The following is a 26,208-nucleotide window of genomic DNA, read 5'->3' as shown; positions in this document are numbered from 1 at the left end:
TATATATATATATATATGACATTAATATATTTATATATTAATGATTATTTAAAATTTTTAATCACTTAATCAGCTGACGAAAATCAGAGTAAAAGTAAAGTTGTTGTTGCTACTAATGACGCTTGTACAAGCAAAAGTCGACAGCCTTTGGCATTCTAATTTAATTTCGGTGGATGCGGAATAGCATCGTAAGAGTGAGAGGGCGTCTCAGTTCTGAATCCCATGAATAGACGGAGGTATCACTCATTTCTGAGGCCGCTTCCTCCATTTAGACGTAAATCTGAAGGGGAAGGAAAGTGTCTCCAAATGCCTGCACTTCATGGTACCGATAAACGACCAACCACAGGACTTTCGATTCCACAGATTTTATGAGGACGTTTATCACATGTTCTTGGTGGATTTAGAGGAGTCGAGGATCGATTTGTGGCGTAACTACCACTACGAATATTAAACATCAATTCACTGGTATATAAGACATGCAAACTCGATTCTATCATGAGGTACCTTTTGATAGATGACGGTTGGTATTGTCGATTATCTCCGCCCCCACATTGGTGACCTTCGGAAGTGATTTGTTCACGCAAGTAACACCCACTTCGCAATCTCTTAACGGTAACGCCTACTTCGATGGATAACGGTTGACTTGCTATTTGTGAATGCATCATTCACCCTCCTGCGCTGTTGCTCAGTCTCGTCTCAAACTCACACACAACGTCAGCCAGCATACACTCGACTGCTAAAGGTAACACAGGAGCGACCACGTCTGTGTAATACACCTCTCACATTCAGCACTCTAAAAATCCGGTGACACTCTCCCAGTCTTTTACAAGTACAGCAACTAGTGAGATCTGTTCATCGAATTATATCTCTTATAAAATTCTGGTGGGGGAGTACTGTAGCGTAACTACCACTACGAATATTAAACATCAATTCACTGGTATATAAGACATGCAAACTCGATTCTATCATGAGGTACCTATTGATAGATGACGGTTGGTATTGTCGATTAACTCCGCCCCCACAGATTCCCGACTCGATCGGACTGATGTCTTATTAAATATCTAATCATATCAATAAAAAATTGCATAAACTCGTCAGCACTACGTACCTGAATCTGGAACTGAGAAGTTTTGCTCTTACAACTTTATGAACGGCTAAATCTATCGTCCATACTGCGTATGAATGTACCTTGCACAATTAACTGAAAACAAGAGCACAATAAACATACTAAAATTTTCAAAAGAAATTTAAACACGGAGAATTGTTAATGATTCTTCACTTTGAGCCAGAAATTTTTCTGATCACTTAACAAATAGACTACAACATCAACAGACTTCCTTCGAAATTGTTGAATTGAATATATCGTATCATATGTATATACAAGTGTCGGTTTTAGTTAATAATTCTGCATCGTGCAAATCATGATAATGCAAATGCAAACCAAAAAATTACGAGAATTTTATTTGAGCTAAAACTCTATTTATAGAAAAGGATTACAATTGTATTGGAGATTCACTCAGTCACCAACATAATTGTAGATTTATTGCTGTAATTACACTTAAGTCTATTAATTTGAAAAATAGTAATTTATACGAGCTCTTTAATAATGATGCAACTAAAATAGTTTGCCAGAATAAAAATTTTAATTTAAAATCTTTAAGTTCATTATACACAGAGATAACGGTCACGTGGCACAATATCATATGTAAATATAGAAAATATGCAAATGAATTTTAAAAAATTTCAATAAATCGCCTTAATTGTTCAGATGATGTTTACACAATTCTTAGCCAACGATTAACCCTAAGGCTCCTATACTATGAGAGCTAACCTATCAAGCAATATTGGAGCAAAAAAGTTCACAAGTTAACGTTATATTAGTATTGTGCTTATGTTAGCTCTTTGGAGCAAAAATAGATGATGAGTCGGCCTGTCTAATTCAGGGGCTCTAATTAACCCAATTAAAAGAGGGCGGACATATTTATGAAATATTTATTTATAACGGAAAGAATTTTTGTTTGCACAAACAGTAATGAATATTAGCATGTGCAGTTCAATAGCTTAAATGTTGGTAAATATTTAATGTGTGGGTTGCAGAGTGTTCGTTATCTTTGTAATACTGTTTAATATTGTAGCTGTTGCACGAATATTGCTGTATTTAAATATAAAATGCAATGGATAGCTACTAATTTTAATATTCTTGCGACACAGTAATGCTGATGCATTTTGGAAAATGATATTGGATTTTGAATGTGTTGTATTTTGTTATTTATTCAATATGTTTTATGTTTTGTTTTTTTTACAGAGTTATTTTTTGTAAATCAAGAATTACCCAATGGTTATTTTCTCCTTAGAGGGATGTGCTTCTTAAATATTTTTTTCTCAAATATTTTTTTTACCGACTCCCGATATTTTTTTAGTAAAATATAATGAAAATTTGAACATATTTATTTTCATCTGTAATTTTATTTTGGCCAATATTTTAACTAATCGAATGTATGTTCTACTGTAATTTTATTTCTTTTAAATCTTAGATTAGTAACATTTTCCATGAAGATTTAAAGGAAATTTAATAAATGCATTTTACACATTATTGCATTTTGTTTTTAGTTGCATTAGAAATCTAGTGGATCGTATATACGGAAATATTTCGAGATGGTTCAGCAATAATAAAAACTTTAGCATTTTTTGCATGGATGAATATTGATTCAAAATATAAATTTTTAATCGTGATCTGTAAACTTTCTCTTTTTTTAGGTAACCAATATTACTCAAAAGTGAAAATACTTGATCAGATAGTTTCCATCAATAGGCAAATATCTAGCCTGCTTACATATTATCTCATAAGCGAAAGGATGCACCAGAAACTTTAAAAATTCCGTTCCATATCTAAAACCTTGTCCTTATATGAACTCAGTAAACCAACCACACCAATACGTTACATTAAAATATTCAGTCATTATTTTAGCCATTATTCATTCAGTCATTACCCTGATTAGCAGGCAGCCATACGGCAGCCGTTGTATTTCAATTTTCCTTTTGTTGGCATAGAAAGGTTTACTAATTAATCATGTTCTTAAACTTCAAAGAAATATTAATAGATGAAGCTTGTTCTCTTAAATATCGAATAAAGGCATGCAGAAAACTTTTGAACATAAAAGAAAATTAATAACTTCTTTTTTGTTTTTACACTAAACCTTATTTTTTATTTTCCTTATGATGGTTTTGTCCAGGCTCAAAAAAGCAAAGTTTTTCTTTCGTTTAAAACATAATGATCAGGCCAACCTTCACAATAAAGGTGTTAAAGAAAGTACGCCTAAGCAAGTGCAAGTATACCTTGTTTCAGAGATAATCATTAAATCTGAAATAAACTTTGAGAAGGTGAATTTATTTTCGGTTTCAGAAGGTTTTATTTTTTTGATTTGTGAGTAATGATTCATCCTTGATTTTAGAAGGTTTTTCTAGCACTAATTAGGGAAGGCAGATTCAACCTTTATATAGAATTGCTGTTGATGCAGGCTAAATACGAACCTTATGGCGCGTAAATTATCATAGTTAAATTTAACATTATTTCAAACTTGCATTGTTTATTTGCTAATCATTTATAAACCTTGTTTTGCTCTCTGAAAAAGATTGTTGCTGATATTAAAATCAACCTTACACTGATATATGAGTAGTATTTTACATCTTAAGTTTTGTTCAGTCATTATATATTAACAAATTTTACAAAATTTTTTTTTGTTGGCTCTTATTAACCTTGCGTTACAATCCTGGAGTATAAGATAACTTAACTTGAATAAATTAAATAACTCTAAAACTGGTTGATCTTTAGGAGTGCGACACGAATAGAAATATTATATTTTTAGGTGCGTCATCATTAAGGGAAGTATATGAAAAAGTGGAAATTATTTGATCAAGATATATTGATGATCTTGTTATAATTATGACCTGTTTATTTACCAAGAAGTTATAAAATACATTTTAAATTAAAATAAATTTACTTTCAGAATTTTTTGTAGAGAGTGCATGCTTGCATAAATAAGTTAGAATTCTGAATTTAATATGATTTCGAATGTTTTTAATGTTTCGAATCATTTTAATGTTTTTGAGAAAATGTGTTGGTTTTGAGGATTTTATATTTTTCTGAAGTAACCACTTATATTATGATGGAACTTTCTTCTTACATGAAGGATGAGCAGGAAATAAAACGATGTATGAATAACGAGGTAGAACATTGTATAGCAAATGCAAAATTGTCGAATCAGATGTAAGTAAACTGGAAGCCATTCCTGTAAAAATACAAAATATTACAATATTGTAAACATTTTATAGTAATTCTAAAATTATTTTTAGAGGAATTACCTTGTTTAAAGAAATAGGAGGCTTCTTTAAATTGAGGAAACGTAAGATTGATGTAAAAAAATTTGATTTTTGCAAAACTTTTAAAAGAAGAAATTTTTATTTATTAAAGGAAAAGTTTTACACCAATTTAAGCTTCCATTTCTCTAAAGAGAATTTTTAAGAAGATTTTTTTTAAATTTTATGATAGTTCAATATGTTTTTTTCGCTTAAAAGTATTCAGAAATTTTCCATTAGCTGGGTACTAGGAATATATCCCTATGGGATCTTTTGCCAAAGTGGTCACCAATTTACGGAAAATGGTGAATTCATAAGCACTGCCAAATCAGGCTTATATGCTTTTTTTCTTTTTTCACATATTTTTTTCTTTGGCTCATACATCTTTCTTTTAATTTTATTGAAATTACAGAGATTGTGCAATGGCACTTAATCGTTTACAAGTGATCTCTGTCAGAAACCAGAATATGAAGATGTTTTCAATTAAAAATTTCGCCTTCCAATGAGGTGACACGGGTTCAAATCCCCGTGATGGCTGGTCAATAACAACTCCGCATCACACCACAGTACTGACGTAAAATATCTTCAGTGGTAGACGGATCATGGGTTAGAATCCTCTTTCCGTCAGGCTAACCATAGGAGGTCTTCGTGGTCTTCCTCTCCATGTAATGAAAATGCGAGTTAGTTACATCAAAAAGCCCTCCTCGAACACAAATGTCTACCAATACTTGATCCAGGAGTTCCCTTGTCTTCTGTGTTGGATTCAAAATTACAAGGCTACTCATCTGCCTTGTAATATTAAGTAAAATAGGTTCGGTTGTTCAACGACGGTTATAAAATATAAAGTATAAAATAAAATGATACTTAGTCGATTGCAATTGTTCTCTATTTGAATCTGAAATATGGAGAAGTTCAGCTTAAGATTTTTCACTTGGCTCACATATTTTGGTACTCAGCTAATGGAATTAAGCGATAACAAGGAAACGGAAAAAAATCCATACTCAGCATTAACTGCCTGTCTATAAGTTTACAATAAATAAATCAACAAGTAAATCCCGTCATAAAAAAAATCATAAAATATATCAACATATATCATATATCAACATCCAATTATATAATAAAAAGTAAAAAATTCCTATTGGACACATTAGAGTATTAAAAATAAAAATCGATCAACGAATCTTTTAAAATATTTATGCTTAAAAAATTTAAATTTATTTTTTTTATAATTTTAACTATCTTTTTTAAAAATTTTGATCAGATTTTTAAAGCAGTTAAAAATCATAAAATATAGCATAACTAAAACGGCAAACAAGTGTTTTATTTCTTTTGAATTTTCCGATAGTTTGTCCCTAAAGAAGTCATTATAGAAACCTACAAATTACTTAAAAGTTCTTAATTCCCTCTGCGTTCTCTAATAAAATATTTTCTCATGAAGAACTTTCCTCTTTTTTGCTGCCAATGAACAAATATGGATGCAGAATCAGGTAGAAAAGCACAGCTTTGCACTCTTTTTCGAACTAAAATGTACTGTGTTTTCAAACTTTCGATGTTTGAATGAATTTCAATTTTATTCCCCTTAGAAAGCCCTTGTTGTGTAAAAAGAGGTATTGAAAAGTATTACACAAATTTAAAAACTTATATTTAATATATGTATATACATTTTGTAAGTTTCTAGACATCGCGATAGATTAAAAACGCTTTGGAAGTTTATAGCAAAATATATTGAACCAGTAATTGTGACACCTTGATAAGTTGATGTTATTTTTAATTTTCCTACAAAAATTACCAATTTCTGGTGGAGTGATTATGTAAAATAATATAATTAATAGTAAATTCTTTTCCAATGTTTAGAATAATATACAAGTATAATATTAAAATTACACTGGTAAATATACAAATGCAATATTACAAGTACACAAGTGAATATACAAGTATAATATAAATTCTTCTTATAATATTACTTAGTTGAAACAGGGATTTATATATGTTTCCAAGAGACAGACTGGAAGCGTGAAATTCGTAGCTATTTCCTGTCAAGTTACCATTTACATGCTTCAATTAAATAAAAGTTAAAGAATTTTGAGGTGGAATTTTGGTAGCTGTAGTTTGTCTCTAACATGATCCGACACGGGTATATCCCCAGTAAAAAAATCTTCTGACACAAATATCTTGGTACCCAGTGAATGGAATAGAATCATTGCTTCATATTCAAAACTTCAATGAAAACTACCTGTGAGTGACTTCAATATTTTGAGACAACCTATTTTATATTTCATTCATATAGGATCAATAATGAAACTGAAACAGTGATACTTTATGTTTGGACATTTATAAATTGAAGTTAATAGCATTCACTCAGAATAATAGTTAGAAAGAACTTAATTTAATTTAACCTAATAAATAATGAAACAGAAGCAGCGATGAATAATTAAATAAATAATACCAAGAAACTTAAGTGGTGAGATATCATTTGATTACAGAACTCCACTGGCTTCAAATATATGCATATGGAAACAAAGTCAACCTGTATAATGCGCTCAATTACAGGCGCCCATTCTCATGACTTGCCAGACTTGAATCAGAAAAAATTCTGATGTGATTTGCAATATTAAACTTTAAATTACTAACAAAAAAATTGATAATAAAGGAGAGAACCAAAGTTAGAAACACCGCATTAGCTATGAGTGAAAAAAATAAAGATGAGGAAACAAAGCATGACACTCAGGCCAAGAAGGGCTGTTCAAAGTAAAATGCATTTTCACCCCCTATGGAAAAATGGTGAGGAACTATTGTCGTTAACAAGTGAATCAACATTCATATGAATAAAACAAGATTCCAAGGCATCGAGATGAGCTAATGTGGAAATGAATGACTGAGGTGGAAATGATTTTGACAATGTTGAAATTGAATTTATGCCAAAGATTCCAACAATGTGCAGAAATTGATGATTTCTTGTATTCTTCTTAAGTCTAAATTTAAAAGCAAGTCTGGTTTGTCTGAGGTAGACAAGGTAAATGGCAAAAACCTCAGCGATTTCCTAAACTAAAAAGATCTTTAAGAGACGTAAATTTAATTTTATTTACAAACCAAAAAATGATTTTTAAACCAAACCGGGGGTAGATATAAGATATAAGCAATTATATTACAATCAGGAGAAAAAGACGGTTAAGTAGCAAGTTGACTGTAAGGATTAAAAAAATGAGAGACGTTTAAGTTTAACGAATTTAGGAATAGGTGAATCAACTATAATTGGGGTGAAATTCAACTATAATAGGGTTAGCAAACGGTAGGAAGTTAAATTCGGAGTTTAAAGAAGAAGAGTCAGAGCGTGTGCGGAAAACAAAAGCATAGACTGCAGAAATTTCCTGAACACGAGGGTGATTAGACTTAACAGAGGGTGACAAAGAGACGGCAAAATGCTTACAATAAACATAGGTGGAAAAATGAACAGGATGTTTAGTTACAAGAATATCTTAAAAAGGTAAAGTAAAGTTTATTCCCGCATCTAATGTAAATTGAATATTGGGATCAATCGAGTTGACTACAGAAAGTAACTCTTGAATATCTGTATCACTGCTCACTAAAACAACCGTACCATACATATATCTTTTCAACCATAGAGAATTTGAAAATTTTAATTTTTTTCTCGAAATAATGCATTAATATGTCGCAAAGAATGGGATAGAGGGGGTTCCAAACCTTCAATTTGTCTATAGAATTTACTGTAGAATTCAAAAGCATTTTGCTGAACAAAAGAATTGACGAGAGAGATATTATTAAAGCCAATGAAATCTTTTAATCAAGCAACAACTAATAATTGATTACTTTGATAGTTCTGTAGATGACTATCAAAGTAAACTTAAACTCGCTAATAATGATGCAGCATTCATTTTTATTGTAGAAAATGCTGTTCAAACGCGCTAATTCTTCGCATAACATAAAGATGTAAACGAGTTTCATATTTTTAATGACAATGCGTATTTTTAAAGTGCATTAAAATCTTTTATGCCTTTATAATGCTGCAATGTTTATTGTAAGAATGTATAAATTTCAAATTTCAAATCATAAATTTAGTTCAGTTATGCATTGATTTTAAGATTTTGGTTCTCGAATTTACAATTTGTGATTTAATGTGCTAGCAATCGGAAATCAAGGAAAACGTCAATTAAATTTCTTTAATACCTCTTTTGAATAGCGAATTTTTTCTCCTTTTTGTGATTTTTTCATGTCTCTGTACCAAATAATCTGTTGCAAGTTTTTGGGTTTTCAATTTTTAATTTTTTCTTAATAAAAAGAGAATTTTAAAATTTTAATGATTTTTATTTGGAGTTTGTTTTAAGAAACAATAAATTTACATTGTAGTAAAAAAAATTTAAATTGCAAAAATGAGATAAATAAAAAGACACTTAGTTGAAATAAAAAGTAACATCATAAACATAAAGTAAGCATGTCTTAAAAAAATCCCATTTCAAACTGCATGATTTTTGCTTCGATGTTTTGAAGGCATGTTTTTGCACAGTTGTGATTGAGGTTTCTTACAAAGCATCGTGTTTTTTTTTCTATTTTTTTCTTTTTTGCATACTGTATTTTGCATGCATATGTAATTGCATGTGCTTGTTTATAAAGATGGTCAACCACACGTTTTATAAATTGAATGATCCACACTTCAGCCTATTTTAACCAGTGTTTAGATTTCCCTTTACTTATAAGCCAGAAAACCAGCCGTATGAATTTTTTGAGAAATTTTTTCCAATGATATGGAATTTTTGCTAATGAATATATTTATATATTCCAATGCTCATGTAAGACGATTCCATTCCTTTTCTATGTTATATTAAATATAATGTTTAGTGTATTATTATGTATACAATACTGTTGTTTCTTTATTACAAGAAGTAAATAGAGTGGTGAATTAAAATAATTTACTTTTTGTTAATTAAAAGAAAAAACTCAATAAATAATTTATTATTAAATAAGACTTATTCAAATACAACAAATATTAATAGTGATTTTAAAAAGAAAGGTATACATTTCTGTTATTTTTAAACGCAAATCTGAATATTATATCTTAAAATAAAAAAAAAGAACAAATAGTTAGAAAACAGTAACAAAACCTATTTAACGAAACCTAGTGTAATATTTTACTAATTTTGATTCATATTTTATTGCTATTGATTCATGTTTTTAATATTACATTAATTTTAGGTTCAAAATTTTTTTGTTCAGTTTAAAAAAAAAATTTATGTCGTAGTATATAATAAAATACAACTGTTTACACAGACACAGTTTTTGAGCCATATTTCTAAGCAATTAACAAAAATGCTGGTTAAACGTTAATGTTTTAAAAATAACTGATTAAGTGTTGAAAAAATTTAAAATGCACTAAATATTATGTTGCATTAATAGTTTGAGTTGAAACCGTTGTTTGAAACTTCTATTGCTTATGAAATAGGGCTGTAAATCAATAATAAATTGCGAATCTTTATGTTTATTTGTGAATGTTAAGTTTTACACGCTGCTTGTGTTAGGCCGTAATTTTGATTACAATATTGAAGCAGGCTGCAAAATGATAAAAATCACAGATTTAAGACAATAAAAATCATTTGTTGCATTTTATTTAATATTTAAGAAGTTGAGATGTTAGCATTTAAATAATTGAAGTAATAAAAATATGCAGTTATTGATAATGAGATTATTGATTTTGATAGATTTCATATTGCTGGATTATTACCAAATAGATTTTTTTTTAAAAAGAATTTTACTTTATTTTTTTTAAATATTTGCTCATATTATATGCAGCTTAAACTGAAATCTTTGATTTAAGACACTCTAAAAACATATCTCAAAATTTAATAAATAAAAAGCATAGGGTGCAAGGAAATTTTAACAAAATCTAAAAAAACTGTGAATAACACTGTGAATAACCTTTGATCTAATGATCGGATCTTCTCATTCTAGGAATCAATATTAATCATTTGAAGGAGTTACCTCAAATATGTTATTTAATTAATGCGGACAACATTTATATTTACAAACTCAGGCGCAAAAAAACCTACTTTCTCTGAATCACCCAGAATATGAGTCCCAAAATACAAAGGGTAGCTGCAATTTCAGAAATATGGTCCAAATAGTTTGGTCAGAAAAGTGGACTTCAGTTTTGACCCCTTAAATTAATTTCACTTTTTACAAATTTCGCCATATCCTAAATAACTTTTTATGTGAATTTAAAAATACATTTTTGCACACAATTAAAACATTTGTTGATCTAAAGATAATTCTATGAAAAAAACTCCTTTTAGTAAATATTTCTCATTTGTTAATATTTTACTTAATAATAATCGAAACAATTTCGAAGTGTAATGTATACAATTTTTACATAATTTGGAGTGAAATCGGACAAATTGTTCCCGAGAAATTATAAAGACGAAATCATGCATTCAAATTTCAATTTTTCAAGAAATATTGATATTCAGGGAACTAAAAGCTACTCAAGGTGATCAATTATTTCCCGCACAGTGCAACAATGCACAATTTTTATAAAATTACTGAAAATAGGAGTTTTTCTTAAATAAATCTCATTTGTTAGTATTTTATTTAATAATAGTCGAAACAATTTTGAACTGTAATGTATACAATTTTTTATATAAATTGAGTGAAATCGGACAAATTGTTCCCGAGAAACGGAATTATAAAGGAAAAATCAAGAATTTAAAATTAGATTTCTCAGGAACTATTTGCTATTCAGGGAACTAAAAGCTACTCAAGGTGATTAATTATTTCCCGCACAGAGCAACAATGCACAATTTTTATGAAATCACTGAAAAGAAGAATTTTTCCTAAATAATTCTCATTTGTTAACATTTTGTTTAATAATAGTCGAAACAATTTAGAACTGCAATGTATAAAATTTTTTATATAATTTGAGTGAAATCGAACAAATTGTTTCCGAGAAACGGAATTATAAAGGAAAAATCATGAATTTAAAATTCGATTTCTCAGGAACTATTTGTTATTCAGGGAACTAAAAGCTACTCAAGGTGATTAATTATTTCCCGCACAGAGCAACAATGCACAATTTTTATGAAATTACTGAAAACAAGAATTTTTCTTAAATAAACTGCAGTAAAAGTTATTGAAATAGAAACTATTTATAGGGTATATTGCGAAAATCTTCAAACATTATTCAAGTAAACTTTATTCACCATTCTATTTTAAAATATCGCTTTTTAATAAGAATTAAACAATTTAAATTGTATAAAAACATGTGTAGGGATTGATTGTTTCAGCGTGTTTCTGACTCAAGGATTCTTCAGTTAGCACCTACAGTAGAGCACCAGGCACAAGTAATGCTCAGTATACTCCGAAGATATTCTTGGCATACTTTTGCCGTCGTAACATCCCGCATTGGTGGCCATGACAACTTTATTCGAGCAATCAGAGATCTCACGCAACGAGGATATATAAAGGACTTCAAGTAATTTATTGTATATTATTTGAATTTTATATTGTTAATTTATTTCCCATTTCAAAAATTTATATTCTTAATACGCGTGTCCAATTAATAAAATACCAGCGTTAACCTCATATGGGTATGGGTACGAAAAGATGTTAATTTTTCTTTTTCAATCAAGCATTACAAAGCATGTGGAGGACCAAGTAATTAAAAAAACATTTTAACTCCGTAATAAATAAAAAAAATATTTTATCTTTGAAAATATAGCAATGATACAAACTTGGAAATTTGTAGTATATATTAAATATATCTATCTTATAATACAAAATATATATAGTTGGTAATTGTGTATGATAAAATACTTATTGCAATATTTTCCAAAAAATAATTTTGTCTTATCTGCTTTTTTAAATTTTTTGTTAGACTTTATAGTTGCTAAGATAATTTTTTAAGCATTTACGTAGTTATTTTTTTAATTTGAATGCAATTAATTACTGAGAATTAATTTTTTGAGAATTAATTGTCTTATACCATACAAAATAAAACGAAATTTTGACTTAAATTTAGGTAAAGACACAGTATTCTACTTAACACGTAATAATAATTATTAAATCTGTTTGACATATAACGTTTGTTTACTATTCAAAAAATAACTTTTACTTTGTTTCAGTCTACTTTAATTAAGAAAAGGGTGGAATATATTAAATATGAACAAAAAGTATGCAGTTTTTATTTGTATTTTATTTGTAGTTTTAAAATCTTAAAAGTAATGATCTTTTTGCTATCTTATCAATTTTCTCAGAGATTCGGGTAACAAAAAATATTTCAACAAAATAAATTTTTCAAACCAACTTAACTAATTGATTAATAATAAATGTATACATATATGGTGAAATAACTAATGTGTTATTTCGTAGCAAGACTCACTTATTCATGTGAGCGCATTAGACCCGAATTGTTGTAATTTAGACTCTCTCTCATTCATATACTTATTTTTGTTGTATATTTTAGATTCGACATCTTAAATATTGTTACACTGAAGTCTGAACATAGAGAAGGTTACGTCAGTGAGTTGGAAGATGTAGCTGATTCCGAAGCAAGAATATTTTTATTATTTGCAACAAGAGAGGAAGCAGGAGAAATAATGTTAGCAGCGAAAGATTTAGGAATCACCGGAAAGAATTACGTGTGGATTGCATCTCAATCTGTTGTAGGAACTGAAATTGAAGTTAAAAAAGATCAATTTCCCACGGGAATGTTAGGTGAGATAAATCTTGAGGAAAACTTAAAAATGTCAAAAATTTTATTCGTCTTACTTTTTTTAGGTGTTACAAATTCCAAACTTATCCAATACCCAAAACAAATATAGCTCTTGAATATAATTAAAAAAATAAAAATTCGAAATTACATCCTTCTTTTTAGAAAGATAGGGGTTCAGTTTTAGATTAGAAAGTGAAATTCTAATACCCAAAAAATGACCGAAGTTTCAAAACTTTTTTATTGCTTATTATAAAACTTAAAACTATTTCAAACGCACTGAAAAAAATTCATCTCTCTATCTACAGTTTTAAAAAAGTTATGAATGATTTTAGATTATCTTAATATAGAAACTTGCACAGCAGATAGACTTTAGAGCGCTTTTTCTCATAGTTGATAATTTTGTGTTTTAATCTTATTTAAATCCCTAAGGAATTTTTTCGATTTAATATAAAGCTTTGAAGTAAAGTTTTTATCTTAAGTATAATATACTTATTTAAACTGCATATGGAATAAGCATTTTATGAGGCATTACAATTTTTACAGCATGTTATATATACCTAACAGGAATTTTTAACCTATTTTTTTCTACATTTTTACAAAATAATCTATCAAAATTATTCTAATTAATATATCAACAAATGAATATACAAAATTGTCATGATGAATATTGCAGGAACTAAGGGAATTTTTTTTTGAAAATACTATATTGAAATAAAAAAACCTTAGGAATTTAAAAATTTTGAATTTTTTCAACTTTTTTTTAATTTAAAAAAAAAAATAATTCGAAGATAAACTTTTCGAAGATAAACTATTGATTATAAGTTAAATGAGCATGTAAAGCATCCACAAAATGAATGATTATACCTTTATTTTAAAAAAATGATGCAAAGGTACTGTGACTCCTTAAAAAAGATGAGTTTCCTTATGGAATGTTACATAATATCTGAAAGTGATGACAAATTTATTCGTTTCGCTATTACAGTTAATTTAATCTAAAAATCAAATTCGCAAACAAAAATGACTTTCTAATATAACAAAAGAAGTAGAAATCTAACATTACATTATTGACAAGTTTATGCGTTTTGATATTTGAGTAATGTTAATTCAAAATTTGATTTAAATTTAAATTTAACTTCAAAAGAAAATTTGCTTAAGAATATTTTATTGGGAAAATAATAGTCTAAAATAAATTTCTTGTTTGAAAAAAATAGGCCTTCAATTTTAGAATTGAAATCAATAGTAAAAAGGAGATGAGTTTCTTAATGGAATAATATACAAGATAATTATCTGAATTTAAGAAACAAGTGGTTAATAAATTTATTCATCTTGCTATTTTTTCTATTATATTTAAACTAAAAATCAAATTTTAAAATATCATTTCTGTTGAATACAATAAGAGAAATAAGAATTCAAATATCACACCTTTCATAGTTTGAAAAACAAACATTTATTTTTAGAATTGATGGTGAATGTAAAAAAGAAAAAGATCACTGAAATGCTGCGTAATATAAATATTTTAAAGCAAAATATAAATTGTAAACAATTTTACATGTTTGTTAGCATTTTAAATACAGAATAAAAGAAAATTCAAATCCTGAAATTAATTTCAAATTGAATTGAATTAAATTGAAATAAATAAAATTCATATTCTGAAATAAATGTATCATCAAAGAAATCAATTTGTGTTTAATGGAGTCGACTTCATAAGATTCATTAAATTTCTACCATTGTGTGGTAAAAAAAAAATCTTGTAAAAATGTAGGTTGTTACGTTTTATCCTCAAGATCAAGCACTTTTTATTATTGTAACGCGAACTCCTCAATAATTTAAATATTTTATTACATAGCAATTTGTACTGTAATGTAAAATTGTACTCTTTTTAAATTTGTCCATTCATCTTTATCGAACATTTTATCTTTTTTTATCTTACCAAATCTATTGCATTTTTTTAGTTAACTAAAATTGAATGTTATTTCATCATAAAAACATTACAGTATTAGAAAAAATACTTTTAGTAAACGAATTGTCTCTCAAAGCCGATTTCGATTTTTTTTTCGAAATTCAAAGATTATCTGCCGAAACAAAAAACGAAATAGGATGCTCTTGAGATTGTCCACAAAAAGGTCTCCTCCTATTTTCGTATTTGAAATTAGAAATCCCTCTCGATTTTGTAAACGGCAAACGGAATGAAAAGTTAATGCCTTTACTGTTGTCAATAGACACTTTTTTTGTGGGCAAAGCATTGTAAAGTAGGAATAAATTCGTTTAGCCTAGAATTCCTTAGACTTTATGTCTTTTAATGCTAGTTATTCCCTTTTTTTCTCTGAAATTTCATCAAAGATCGTTGAAAACAAGATTGATTGTAGCAAACACTTAGGCATTTTAAACTTATGTGCAAACTTAAATTTAAAGTTTTTGCAATCTCCTGTTTATATTCTTTAATACTTTATATTTGAACTATTCTAAAATGAGTTATTTAATTATTTAACCTCTGAATTATTTAAATATTTAACCTTTGAATTATTTAAATATTTAACCTTTGAATTATTTAAATACTTAACCTTTGAATTATTTAAATCATTTTACCATTCTTCCAATAATATTAGCTGTTAGAAGCATATAATCGTACTTTTATAACTTAATTGCACAATTATATGATTTAACTTTAAGTCAACGCCATATTAAAGAAACATAAAACTTGTACCTTATAACAATTTATGTACTTATATTAAGCATCAGTTTTTAACTGATTTCTTTAAAATTGTAATACAGTATACTTCAGATATTTTTGAAAGATCACCTTTCATAAGTTGTTTTTCAGCATGATTAATTAACAAAATATAAGCAAAGAGAGAGTTAATTAATTTGATTTTTTCAAACACTCAAATTTTGAATTAGCTTGTTATTAGCTTAAAAAGTAAATGAATTTACTTGTTGGCCAAATACTTAATGTTTCTGTGCTTCATTTGTTAGTTATTTATAATTCGTTCCATGAAAACCTCAACCAGAATACAATTTTACCAATATTATTTTTTTAAAGTAATATCTGTTACAAAGTATTCATTCTAATTCATGGTGTATCAAAATGATTGTAATTTTTAATACTTTACATTGCTAACTTTGCTAAAGGCTCTTTCTTTATTTTTTATTTATACATTTTTTTTTTGGTTGTTTGCCTGTTTAGGCAGTGGGGGTACCATTGCTCCTGTTTTTAGGTGGCGCCATCTATGGCCAGGAATTCGACTTTTGCCAAGCCACTCACACAACCGCAACCTGTTTACAGGGCGGGTCACATTCACACACAAAGGAGAAAGAACATAGAGCACACACCGAGAGAAAGAGATATTCATGCCTTGCCCGGGATTCGAACCCAAGACTTTCTGATGCAAAGACAGTTCCCTGCCCCCTACACAGGCCGGTCGGCGTAAAAGGCTCTAAGCACTATAAAAAAGAGTTTTTTAAACAAGAGCAAAAATATGTCGAAATAATATAATCTAACTTATAAATAATATAATATAATCCGAAAATAATACAATCTAACTAAAAAACCTATATGTTCAAATTTGAAACAACGCTAAAAATTGATGTGCAGGAAGAAATGTGGGACAAAAATGCTCATTTGATGCTGGCAGGATTTGAATCTAGGACTTCCAGAATCATAATTGGACGTTCTTACTACAATAATAACACAGCATCCCAGTTCAGGGAGAGTTAGGAAGCTTTATCTGGTGGTCACAGTGTTGCATAATGACGTACATTCCATTCGCTGAAAAAATTTTAAGATCTAGTGAAATAAGCAAAAATTAAATTTGAATTATAGATCTCCTGACGAAACAATCAGGTCCATATTTTCTAGATTACTATCCTTTGTAGTATTGAAATTAAAAACTGGATTGCGGTGGCACTAAATAAATCTTTCTATCTCTCCCTGGATTGAAGTGAAAACTATGGTGTTAGAACATCCTATTACGAACCGGAGGTCTTTGGTTCGCATTTTGCTGGCTGCAAAAAACTTCTCTCTCACACAATTCTCCATCCACTCCCCTTTTGAGACTATGATTTATGCTTAAAAATGAGTATATGCTGTTTCAATTTTAAATTTATGGGGTTTTCAAATTCGAATATATTTGTCTCAATGCTATTTTGAGAAATATTTTTTTACGGTATGTATGTTTAAAATTTTCTTATTTAATTTAGTATAACTATGCGAAAAAAATTAGAACACTTTTAATTCAATTAGAGGGTTGAATGAAAGAGACTAAATAAATAAAGAAGTCTTTAATAATGGAGGCTACATCAAAACATTTAATGGGCAGAATTTAAAATTCACATGCTAATATTTAAAAACTTAAATAGCTTTTATTATCGTATTATTTGGTTTGAATATGTAATTCTCTTTTTATTATTTTTAGCACGCTAAAAAGAGCGATAAAAATTTCACTATAGATTTTAGAAAATAATTTTTATTGCATTTAATTTCTAATTTTTTTTTAAAAAAAACTAAATTTCAGCTAAAATTTATCCCAAGAAAAACCAACACACGGTAATAGCCATTATATATTATATAAGCAATAGCATTCTTAAAACACTTTTTTTTTCTGCTCAAAAATTTCAAATTTCCTTCTTTTTCGAAACAAATGCACACACATTTTAGAGTACACTAATCTAACCAGTTCTTACAAATCTTAAAAAAAATTCACAGAATTTTAAACATAAATTTTATAAAAATACGTCAAGTAAAATATTGCAGATATAATATGGAATTAAAAAATACAAGAACTCTTTAATATAATTATTATTATTTATTAAACGACTCTTTAAAATTTTTGAAACCAATATAACTTGCATAAAAAAAAATTCAATAATCAGTAGTATAATATTTTCCTCAAAACTACTTATGCGTTTAATAAAATTCTACTAACTGCACTTCTATTTCCTGGGTGACTGATATCTAACATGGAATTCCAGAATTTAATTCCATCCGTCAATTCTTTCTTCATTATCATATATCATTCTGTATTACGCGGTGAACTGAATCCCTCCAGCAATTCTTTCTTTCTGTCCAGGCATCTACATCAACGTAACGATGGAGAGATGCTACTTAGAGATGGAAAGGGCGGTCAATATATTTGCTTATGGCCTCGAGTCATTTTATCAAAGTCCAAGGGATGCTAACGTGAGCCTTTTTCCTGATCTCAGTTGTAATGGTAATGAACAACCAAGATGGAACAGAGGTGATGTCATATTCAGGTAATCACTTGTTGATATTCTATTATGTAAGCTTTCTAGTATTGGTTATATAAATTATATATGGAGATAAAGATGCAATAATTTGAGATAATGAATGTAATAATTTGAGATAATGAATGTAATAATTTGAGATAATGAATGTAATAATTTGAGATAATGAATGTAATAATTAAAAACTGGTGACTTGGATGGATTTCAACCTCAAAATATAATTTTTATACGAAATTCATTATAGATATTGGAGTTTAGGATGCAATCCGTGATCAATTTTCAGGCGTTTATAAAAAAGAGTATGCTGAGCTATCACCAATTGTTATTTTCTTTATAAAAAATATTAATTTAACTCAAAACCTTTTTTAGGAACTAAAATTATTTGTAAGTGTTAAAATAATTTTCTATACTAATGAAAAGAAGAAGTGTATAAACAAGGATTACAAACGCGCAGATTTAGTTGTACCCTGGTAGAAAAGTATTATAATACAAAATTATCTATTATAGATAATTTTACCATTATCTATTATAATACAAAATATCATTAAGGGATGAACTCTGATTATTTTTTATTCAAACGTCATTGAACAGCCGACCCGATTTCGACTACCAACGACTACCAACGTTGGTAGTTTACGACTACCAACGTTGGTAGTTTACGACTACCAACGTTCGACTTCGTTGCCGTGTGCATTTAAACCTAATCCAGAAAGTAAGGGAACCAGTGTCGTGAGATATTTACCTTCGTGGAGGTCTTTTTGATAGAACTAAAGCGAATTTACGTTACATTGAGAGAAAAAGCACGAAAACCTCCCACGGCTAGTCTGACGGAAAGGAGATTCTAACCAAAAACCCACTTACCACTGATGATAGTTTATGTCGATGATCGATGTGAGCCGAGGGCGGAATTTGCATCGACTAACTATCGGTGGGATTTGAACCAGGGGCACATCATTGGGAGGCGAGCCCTTAATCCCCTGAGCCACCACGGCTAACTAAGTTTTATTTTATTTATAATTTTAATCTTTATAGTTTTAGAGTATGTAGGAGTAAAGGCATATAAGGAACATATAGGTTTATGTACAAACATATAGACTTCTCTGTTCCATTCAAAATAACACTTAATACATCCTACGAATTGCATCCTAAGCTGAAACATGATATAGTGATGGCATCTATTATTCATTCGAATGATTTCTTAAAAATCTTAGTTTGGAATATATATTATTAAATTACATAAACTGTAGCTTTTACAGAGAAACCAGATGCAGATTTAAAATCAGGGGCACGAAATTATCCATATAATTCATTAATAATCAATAATGATATTTATTTTATAGGCATATGAGAGATGTAAACATTCAGTACAGAATACAGGGCAGGCCAATTTCGTTCAACTTAGATGGGACTCTAAAAGATGTGGAGATACATGTTATGAACCTTAATCAAAATGGATGGGAACGGGTAAATTTAATATTTTTATTAACTATGTCATCATTAATATTATCATAAAAAGGCATACATTTGAGTTTTACCAGTTAAACGTTTCTTCACAATAGTATATTCATACATTTAACTTATGATTAACTAACAATTTAAAACTAAAACACTTTTTCTGACATTTGGTAAATAATATAAAAATAAACAATGATAGATTAGTCTTAGGACAAACACTTTATTTTCATTTTTAATTGGTTGGCATAAAAAGGTTGTCTAATTATAAATTTTTTTAAAATTAAGACATGCGATTAAAGCATACAGAAGAACTTTACAAAAACATATAATTTTTCTTAGATTTTACACCAACCGTATTTTTGTCTTTATTTTATTCTAGTTTTGTCCACGCTATCAAATACAACATTTTGATTTCGATTAAAACTTAATGATCATTTATACAAAACGATGCAAAAAAAATTGTGTATGTTATATTAAGAACTATACAGGTTGCTTATAATTAATGCTGCTTATAATTAATCTCTGCTTAATCTCTGCCCCAACTGCGTATAATTAATCTCTTCACATTAGAATGACAGCAGATTTAGCTATGGAAATAGTGTATTATTGCAATAAAATGAATATTTACTTAACAATAGAGCTACTTAAGGCGCCACCTTGTGGAAAACATCAAAATGAGTGTTTATTTCTAAAAAACTATACAAAGTATAGGTAAAAAAATTGTAACAAATAGACGTTTAACCTCATTAAATCATAGAAAGACATTTAAGAGACGAACATTTACAAATCGTATTTATTTGCTTAAGAGTTTCAATACTTTTACGAAATGATCGCAAGAAAAAGAACAACTACTTTTTATAATATAGCATTTTTTAATTCCACCAAATTCCAAAATTTAATATTCTCATTAAAAATCCTAAATAATTCCAAAATTGAAATTTTTTCCACTCTTTGAATTATTTTCAAACCTACCAAATATATAGTTTTTATACAATTTCTTAAAAATTTTATTTTAATAAGATTTTTATTTCATTCCCAAAGATAGGTTTGTGGGAAGGCAATAAATTAGATATAAAAGACATCGTATGGCCAGGAAACAGTCCAGTTCCTCCACCAGGAGTACCTGAAAAATTCAATTTGAAGATTACTTTTCTAAAGGAACCACCCTATGTCAACTTGCTTCCTCCTGACAATGAAACTGGAGAATGCAAAACTAGCAGATCTGTCAGATGTAGAGTCGCACCGGAACATAAATTAGTTGGGTAAGTAATTCTTTCTACAATGTATAATAATGATGGTGAAATATGTAACTAATGGTTTTAACGTATTGAGATATTTTTATCTTTTATTTTGTAACCAGCCATCCGATTTTTTGGGTTTACGACTACTAGTGTTCAACAACGTAGCCTTTTTAAAAAAAATGGAGACCAAAGAACATCTAAAATGGTTCGAAGCCAACAAAATATTTCTACACAGTGAAGTTCTAAATTCGGAACGTTATGAAGATTCGGTGCATTGAAAGGGTGTCCAAGCAAATGTGGCAAATCTTAAATGAAGCAATAATTTGAAAATAAGGATGCGAGGCAATGAAAATTTTATTTTCATAATCAAAACACTATTACTATACTATGCAAGACTGGAAAATTTTATTTTCATAATAAAAACACTATTACTATACTATGCGAGAAAGGAAAATTTTATTTTCATAATAAAAACACTATGTTTATACTTTACTTAGCGAAAACTGATATCAAACGTAAATAATGTCCTCCTGCACTTTTGGCTGATTTACAGCAAAGTTATGCCAAAGATCATTGATATGATTAACATTCAGTAAGCAAGAAATCAATCAATATCAAATCAATTTTTAAATTCAAATATAAGTATCAAATCAATTTTTATTGTACCAATCCATTTAAGGGGGTTATGAAAATCCTTTTTATATGGTAGCTATATCATAACTGCACATTGGCGTTTTAGTATGAATTAAATATATTAATATAATACTTTTTCCCATATTAGTATGCTTAATACTCATTAAAATTGCTCGAATTATCATAATATGTAAGTGCCCATTACGCAAAATAATCAAGCATCATTGGCGTTAATGAGCGTTTCTCAACCATTCAGTATTCGCGGCCCAGTTTTCAATCATAATTTTCATCGCTCCCCCCACTTACAGTAAAATGTATACAACAATAATGTATATTGAGTATTTTGAATTCTGTCTTTAAATTATTTTTAACTAACTGCCAAAATAAAAGTAGAGCCAGCAGCAATTTAGGTTGTAAAAACTATGTTTGGAGTTAATTTTTCAAAACAATTACAGTCCATACCTCTTTCAAATGATAATGTTGCTCGTTGAATTGGTGATACAGCTGAAAATGTAGTGTCAGCTTTTCTCGATGTTGCGTGACAAAATGTTTTCAATACAGTTTGATAAAGCAACAGAAATTAATAAAGATGCTCATTTAATTGCCTATGTTTGATTTTGTGATAATATGTCAGTAATATAACTACTTTTCTACAAATCAATAGAACTCAAAACAACAGAGCTAGCATTATTTGCTATTTTAAATGATGTTATGAATGAGGCAAACAGAGAATGCAAAAATTGCATCGGAATATGCACCGACGGTGCTCGTTCAATATCCGGAAGGTTCGAAAGTATACAAGCACTTGTAAAACAAAAATCGCCTCAATGCGTCTGGACACATTGCATGATCCACAGAGAAGCTTTGTCTTCGAAGGAAATGCGTCCTGGTTTAAATATTAAGTTAACTACGGTTGTAACCGTTGCAAATTTTATAAAAATGAGAACCCTGAGATCGAGAATCTTTTCCGCTCTTTGTAATGTCATGGGTTCAGTACATTCAGGGTTACTATTTAAATGCGAGGCAAGATGTTTATCAAGTGAGAAATTTTTGCAACGTGTTTATGAATTAAGAGAAGAAATCGCAATTTTCCTAGAAGAAGATAACAGACCGGAAACCGAGAATTTTCCCTTTGTTAATTTGTGATGATATTGAGCTACTTGGTCGTCATATTCGGGAAATTAATTAACTTGAATCTTCAACTCCAAGGAGCAAATACACATATGTTGGATACAAGTGATAAAGTTAATGCTTTTTGTACAAAATTGAAATTGTGGGGCAGAAATTTAAAGCAAAACAACTTAACAATGTTTGCAAATGTGGATAATTGTACTATAACTTATAAGACTGAAGAAGAACACGTAAAAGTTGTCTTTGTAAGCATTGAAAATCATTTAGCCATGCTGGCAAGGAATTTTAAAAAGTATTTTCCTTCTGACCACAAACTGATAGGAAGTTACGAGTGGGTTAAGAATCCATTTCATAAGACTCCCGAAGGATTCTCAATTGATGAGGATTAAAAATTCATAGAGTTCACGACAAGTGGCGAAACCAAAATACAATTTAGTAAAAAATTACTATTTGAATCTTGGGCAGGAGGATGATTTTTCTGCACTAAAAACAAGAGCATTTCGCATTCTATTACCATTTTCAACTTCCTACCCTTGTGAAACTGGATTTTCTGCTGTGACTTCTTTGAAGACAAAATATTGATCACGTCTAAATATAAAAACAGAACTGAGAGCGGCTATTTCTAATATTAAGCCTCACCTTAAAAAACTTTGCTCTTCAAGACAAGCCCAATGAAGTCACTAAAAATTATTATTATTTTTTTAAAATTTAGTAAGTTTTGATTAAGTAAGGTGGGTAAGTCAAAGCTGGCCAGTGTTCCTAACGTAGACCACCCCTCAAAGAAATTTATTTTGAATCATAAGATGTTCCTGCTGCATTGTAAATCTTGTATCTGAGGTGCACGAGGCTGAATTGGAAGATATTTCCTTGAATGGCATCCATTGTATGAAGTGATTTAATTTTTTGCAGTTGTTCTAATTTCCGGGTAAGAAGATATTGTAATTTATATGTGTTTAAATTCTGAAAACTTTGAGTTTTGATATGTTTTCTGAAAGTTTAATTCTGTTTCTTTAACCACATTACTTTAATTCGAATTAATCTATCAGATCAATAGTTTTAAGTCGCGCAAATGGTGAGAGAGACCATATGCCAAGGTGACCCGACACTGGTGCCACCTTCGTCGGCCACCTTCGGAAACAAACGTGAAATCTATAAAAGAGTTAATTATAAATCATTAAGTAGCATATTATTTCTGAAAAAGGAATAATTGAATTGAATGCCAACTGATTTATTTCATTTTAAGCAAGCGTGGAACTTTGGTATTTTTTAAATTTTTATAATATTTTGACGTTCTCTGCGCTTTAGTAGAGTTTGGCGATATTTTACTTCAAGTTTTTTGTATTGTTTGCATTTTAAAGTAATTTTTCAGGTATTTTTTTATTTTTGTGGTAGTTATGAGTGTTTTTGTGGTCGATTCTGGTATTTTCTTGTAAATTTGGGTATTTTTATACTAGTTATGGGTTAGGTTAGTTAACTCTAGTATGGTTATTTAGCTCTAGTTAATTAATCCTTTTAAAAAAATTAACTCATTAATTCTTGAATTATTCTAATGAGTTAGTTCAAAAGAATCGTTAGTGACTTCACACAAGAACTATCATAGTAAAATCAATAAACAAATTATACACTCTAAAAACAAATATCTTTTTAAAGTCGGGAAACTTGTTTCTACCAGCAAGACACTCAAAGTGCCTTTTTGAAAGACGTTTGCCAGTCTAAATGTTTTTTTCTAAAGATAATTTGAGTAAGTGAAAAAGTGATTTCAATGTACGGCTCACCTTTGGAACTTGTAGAAAACTTTAGGCGCAGAAGCTACAATTTTGAAATTGTACTATAAAATAAATAACATTTTATTTTACAATTAAAAGTATACGTGGTTTATATTAGAGATAGGTGTAAGATGTTATAGAAAAAAATTCAGAAATTTTAAAAATTCTGAAAATTAAGAAAAAAATTCAGCCACACAGACTTAATCCGAAAATTAGGAAAAATCCTCAAAGCAAAGACACCCTTTTCTCCTCACCTTAAGTTTTGATTTAATAAGTTGTTTTACTTTAATAAGTTATCAAATATATCGAAATGTATTTTGTTTTCTATGTGTATGTGCGCTTTCCTTTCATCCAGTTAATCAATTTTTTTAAATAATATTTTCTCTTGAATATTCTCACGCCACCCCTGTAGTGTGCTCTCGCCCCCCTAGGGGGGCGCGCCCCACAGGCTGAGAATCGCTGGCGTTAATAATAATATGACGATGTTATATGTTTTTCGTATTTAAATTAGTGCCCTTTCTCTATTAGTTTTACTTTTTGATATGTAGCTTTTTTTTATTTTAGCTAGTATATATTACCAAGTTCTATTCCATGATATATAAAATTTATCATTTGTTTGTTTTAGTTTAAAAAGTTACCGAATCATTGGCAAAATATCATTAGTGCCTATTACCCAAATTATTTAAGCATCATTGTCGTCAATAATTGTATGCCAATTTTCTTATGTTTGTATTTATAGAATTAGTACCATATCTCTAAGAGTTTCACTTTCTAGTACATAGCTTATTTTTTTTATTTCAATTAATATCTGATCTTCATTTATTTATATATCTTCAATTTGAAAGTTCCGTTATTAGTTTAAAACTATGCATAATATGCTAGTGAATAAAATGATATTTTAACAACTTATTTAAATAAAGTTTATACGGCATAACACACTGTATGTTAATTACTTATTTTTAATACAAATATATATATTTCTTATTTCCCAATCTAATTTTAGTCACAAGTTATGTGATAATTTAAAAAATATTAAAATAAGAAAAAAATGAACTGTAGTTCAAATAGAATTACATAATTTTCAAATTTATTCTTTGTGCTTCTCTTTTCCATTTATCCGTGTTTAAAATTTCCACTCCGTGATATTTCGTGAATCTCTTTCTTGACGAAAATAGGACAATTGAAGCAAAAGCGTTTACTCTAATTCCTTTTACTCCCAATCACCGTTTATCATTAATCCCAAAAAAATATTCATATTTTTTTTTTAAAAAAATATGATAATGTGATTAAAATAAAATAAAAAAATTAGAAACACAAACAACGTCCCTTCAACATTCCATATTTTAATGGGCCTTCACAAAAGTTATTTTGAAAACATTTCTACTTTTTTTTTCTCAGTTTAAAAACATTCAATAAAAAACAACCATTCTATAGATTTCACTTTTTCCCAACATACTACTTTCATACTTCATACTATGGGAGCATAAAATCTTAACATGTGTCTCGTTTTAAGCTTCAAGTTTGATTAATTATCACGCAAGAATTCCAGATTCCGTACTTTCAATTTTTAAAAACCACAGGTGTGCTTCGCTCGCCTTTTTGTAAGTTTAAATGAGGTACGTAAATGAGTAAATGGGGTGGTGAGTACGGTAAATGAGGTGGTGATAAT

General features: G+C 28.9%; 1 protein-coding gene across 1 annotated transcript in view; it reads left to right on the top strand.

The window, feature by feature from the left end:
- LOC107454446 (glutamate receptor ionotropic, NMDA 2B-like) overlaps positions 1–26,208 on the top strand; it is a 150,348-nt gene that overhangs the window by 86,216 nt on the left and 37,924 nt on the right. Inside the window, exons 3-7 of the mRNA XM_071184913.1 lie at positions 11,646–11,833; positions 12,824–13,074; positions 18,139–18,322; positions 19,654–19,777; positions 20,810–21,030. Of these exons, the coding sequence (XP_071041014.1) occupies positions 11,646–11,833; positions 12,824–13,074; positions 18,139–18,322; positions 19,654–19,777; positions 20,810–21,030 (968 nt within the window). The remainder of the gene's footprint in view (positions 1–11,645; positions 11,834–12,823; positions 13,075–18,138; positions 18,323–19,653; positions 19,778–20,809; positions 21,031–26,208) is intronic.

The sequence above is a fragment of the Parasteatoda tepidariorum genome, chromosome 9 (genome assembly GCF_043381705.1).
Source record: "Parasteatoda tepidariorum isolate YZ-2023 chromosome 9, CAS_Ptep_4.0, whole genome shotgun sequence".
In the NCBI taxonomy this organism is placed as follows: domain Eukaryota; kingdom Metazoa; phylum Arthropoda; class Arachnida; order Araneae; family Theridiidae; genus Parasteatoda; species Parasteatoda tepidariorum.
The sequence above is the reverse complement of the archived record's forward strand: the minus strand, read 5'-3'. Positions and strand labels throughout refer to the sequence as shown.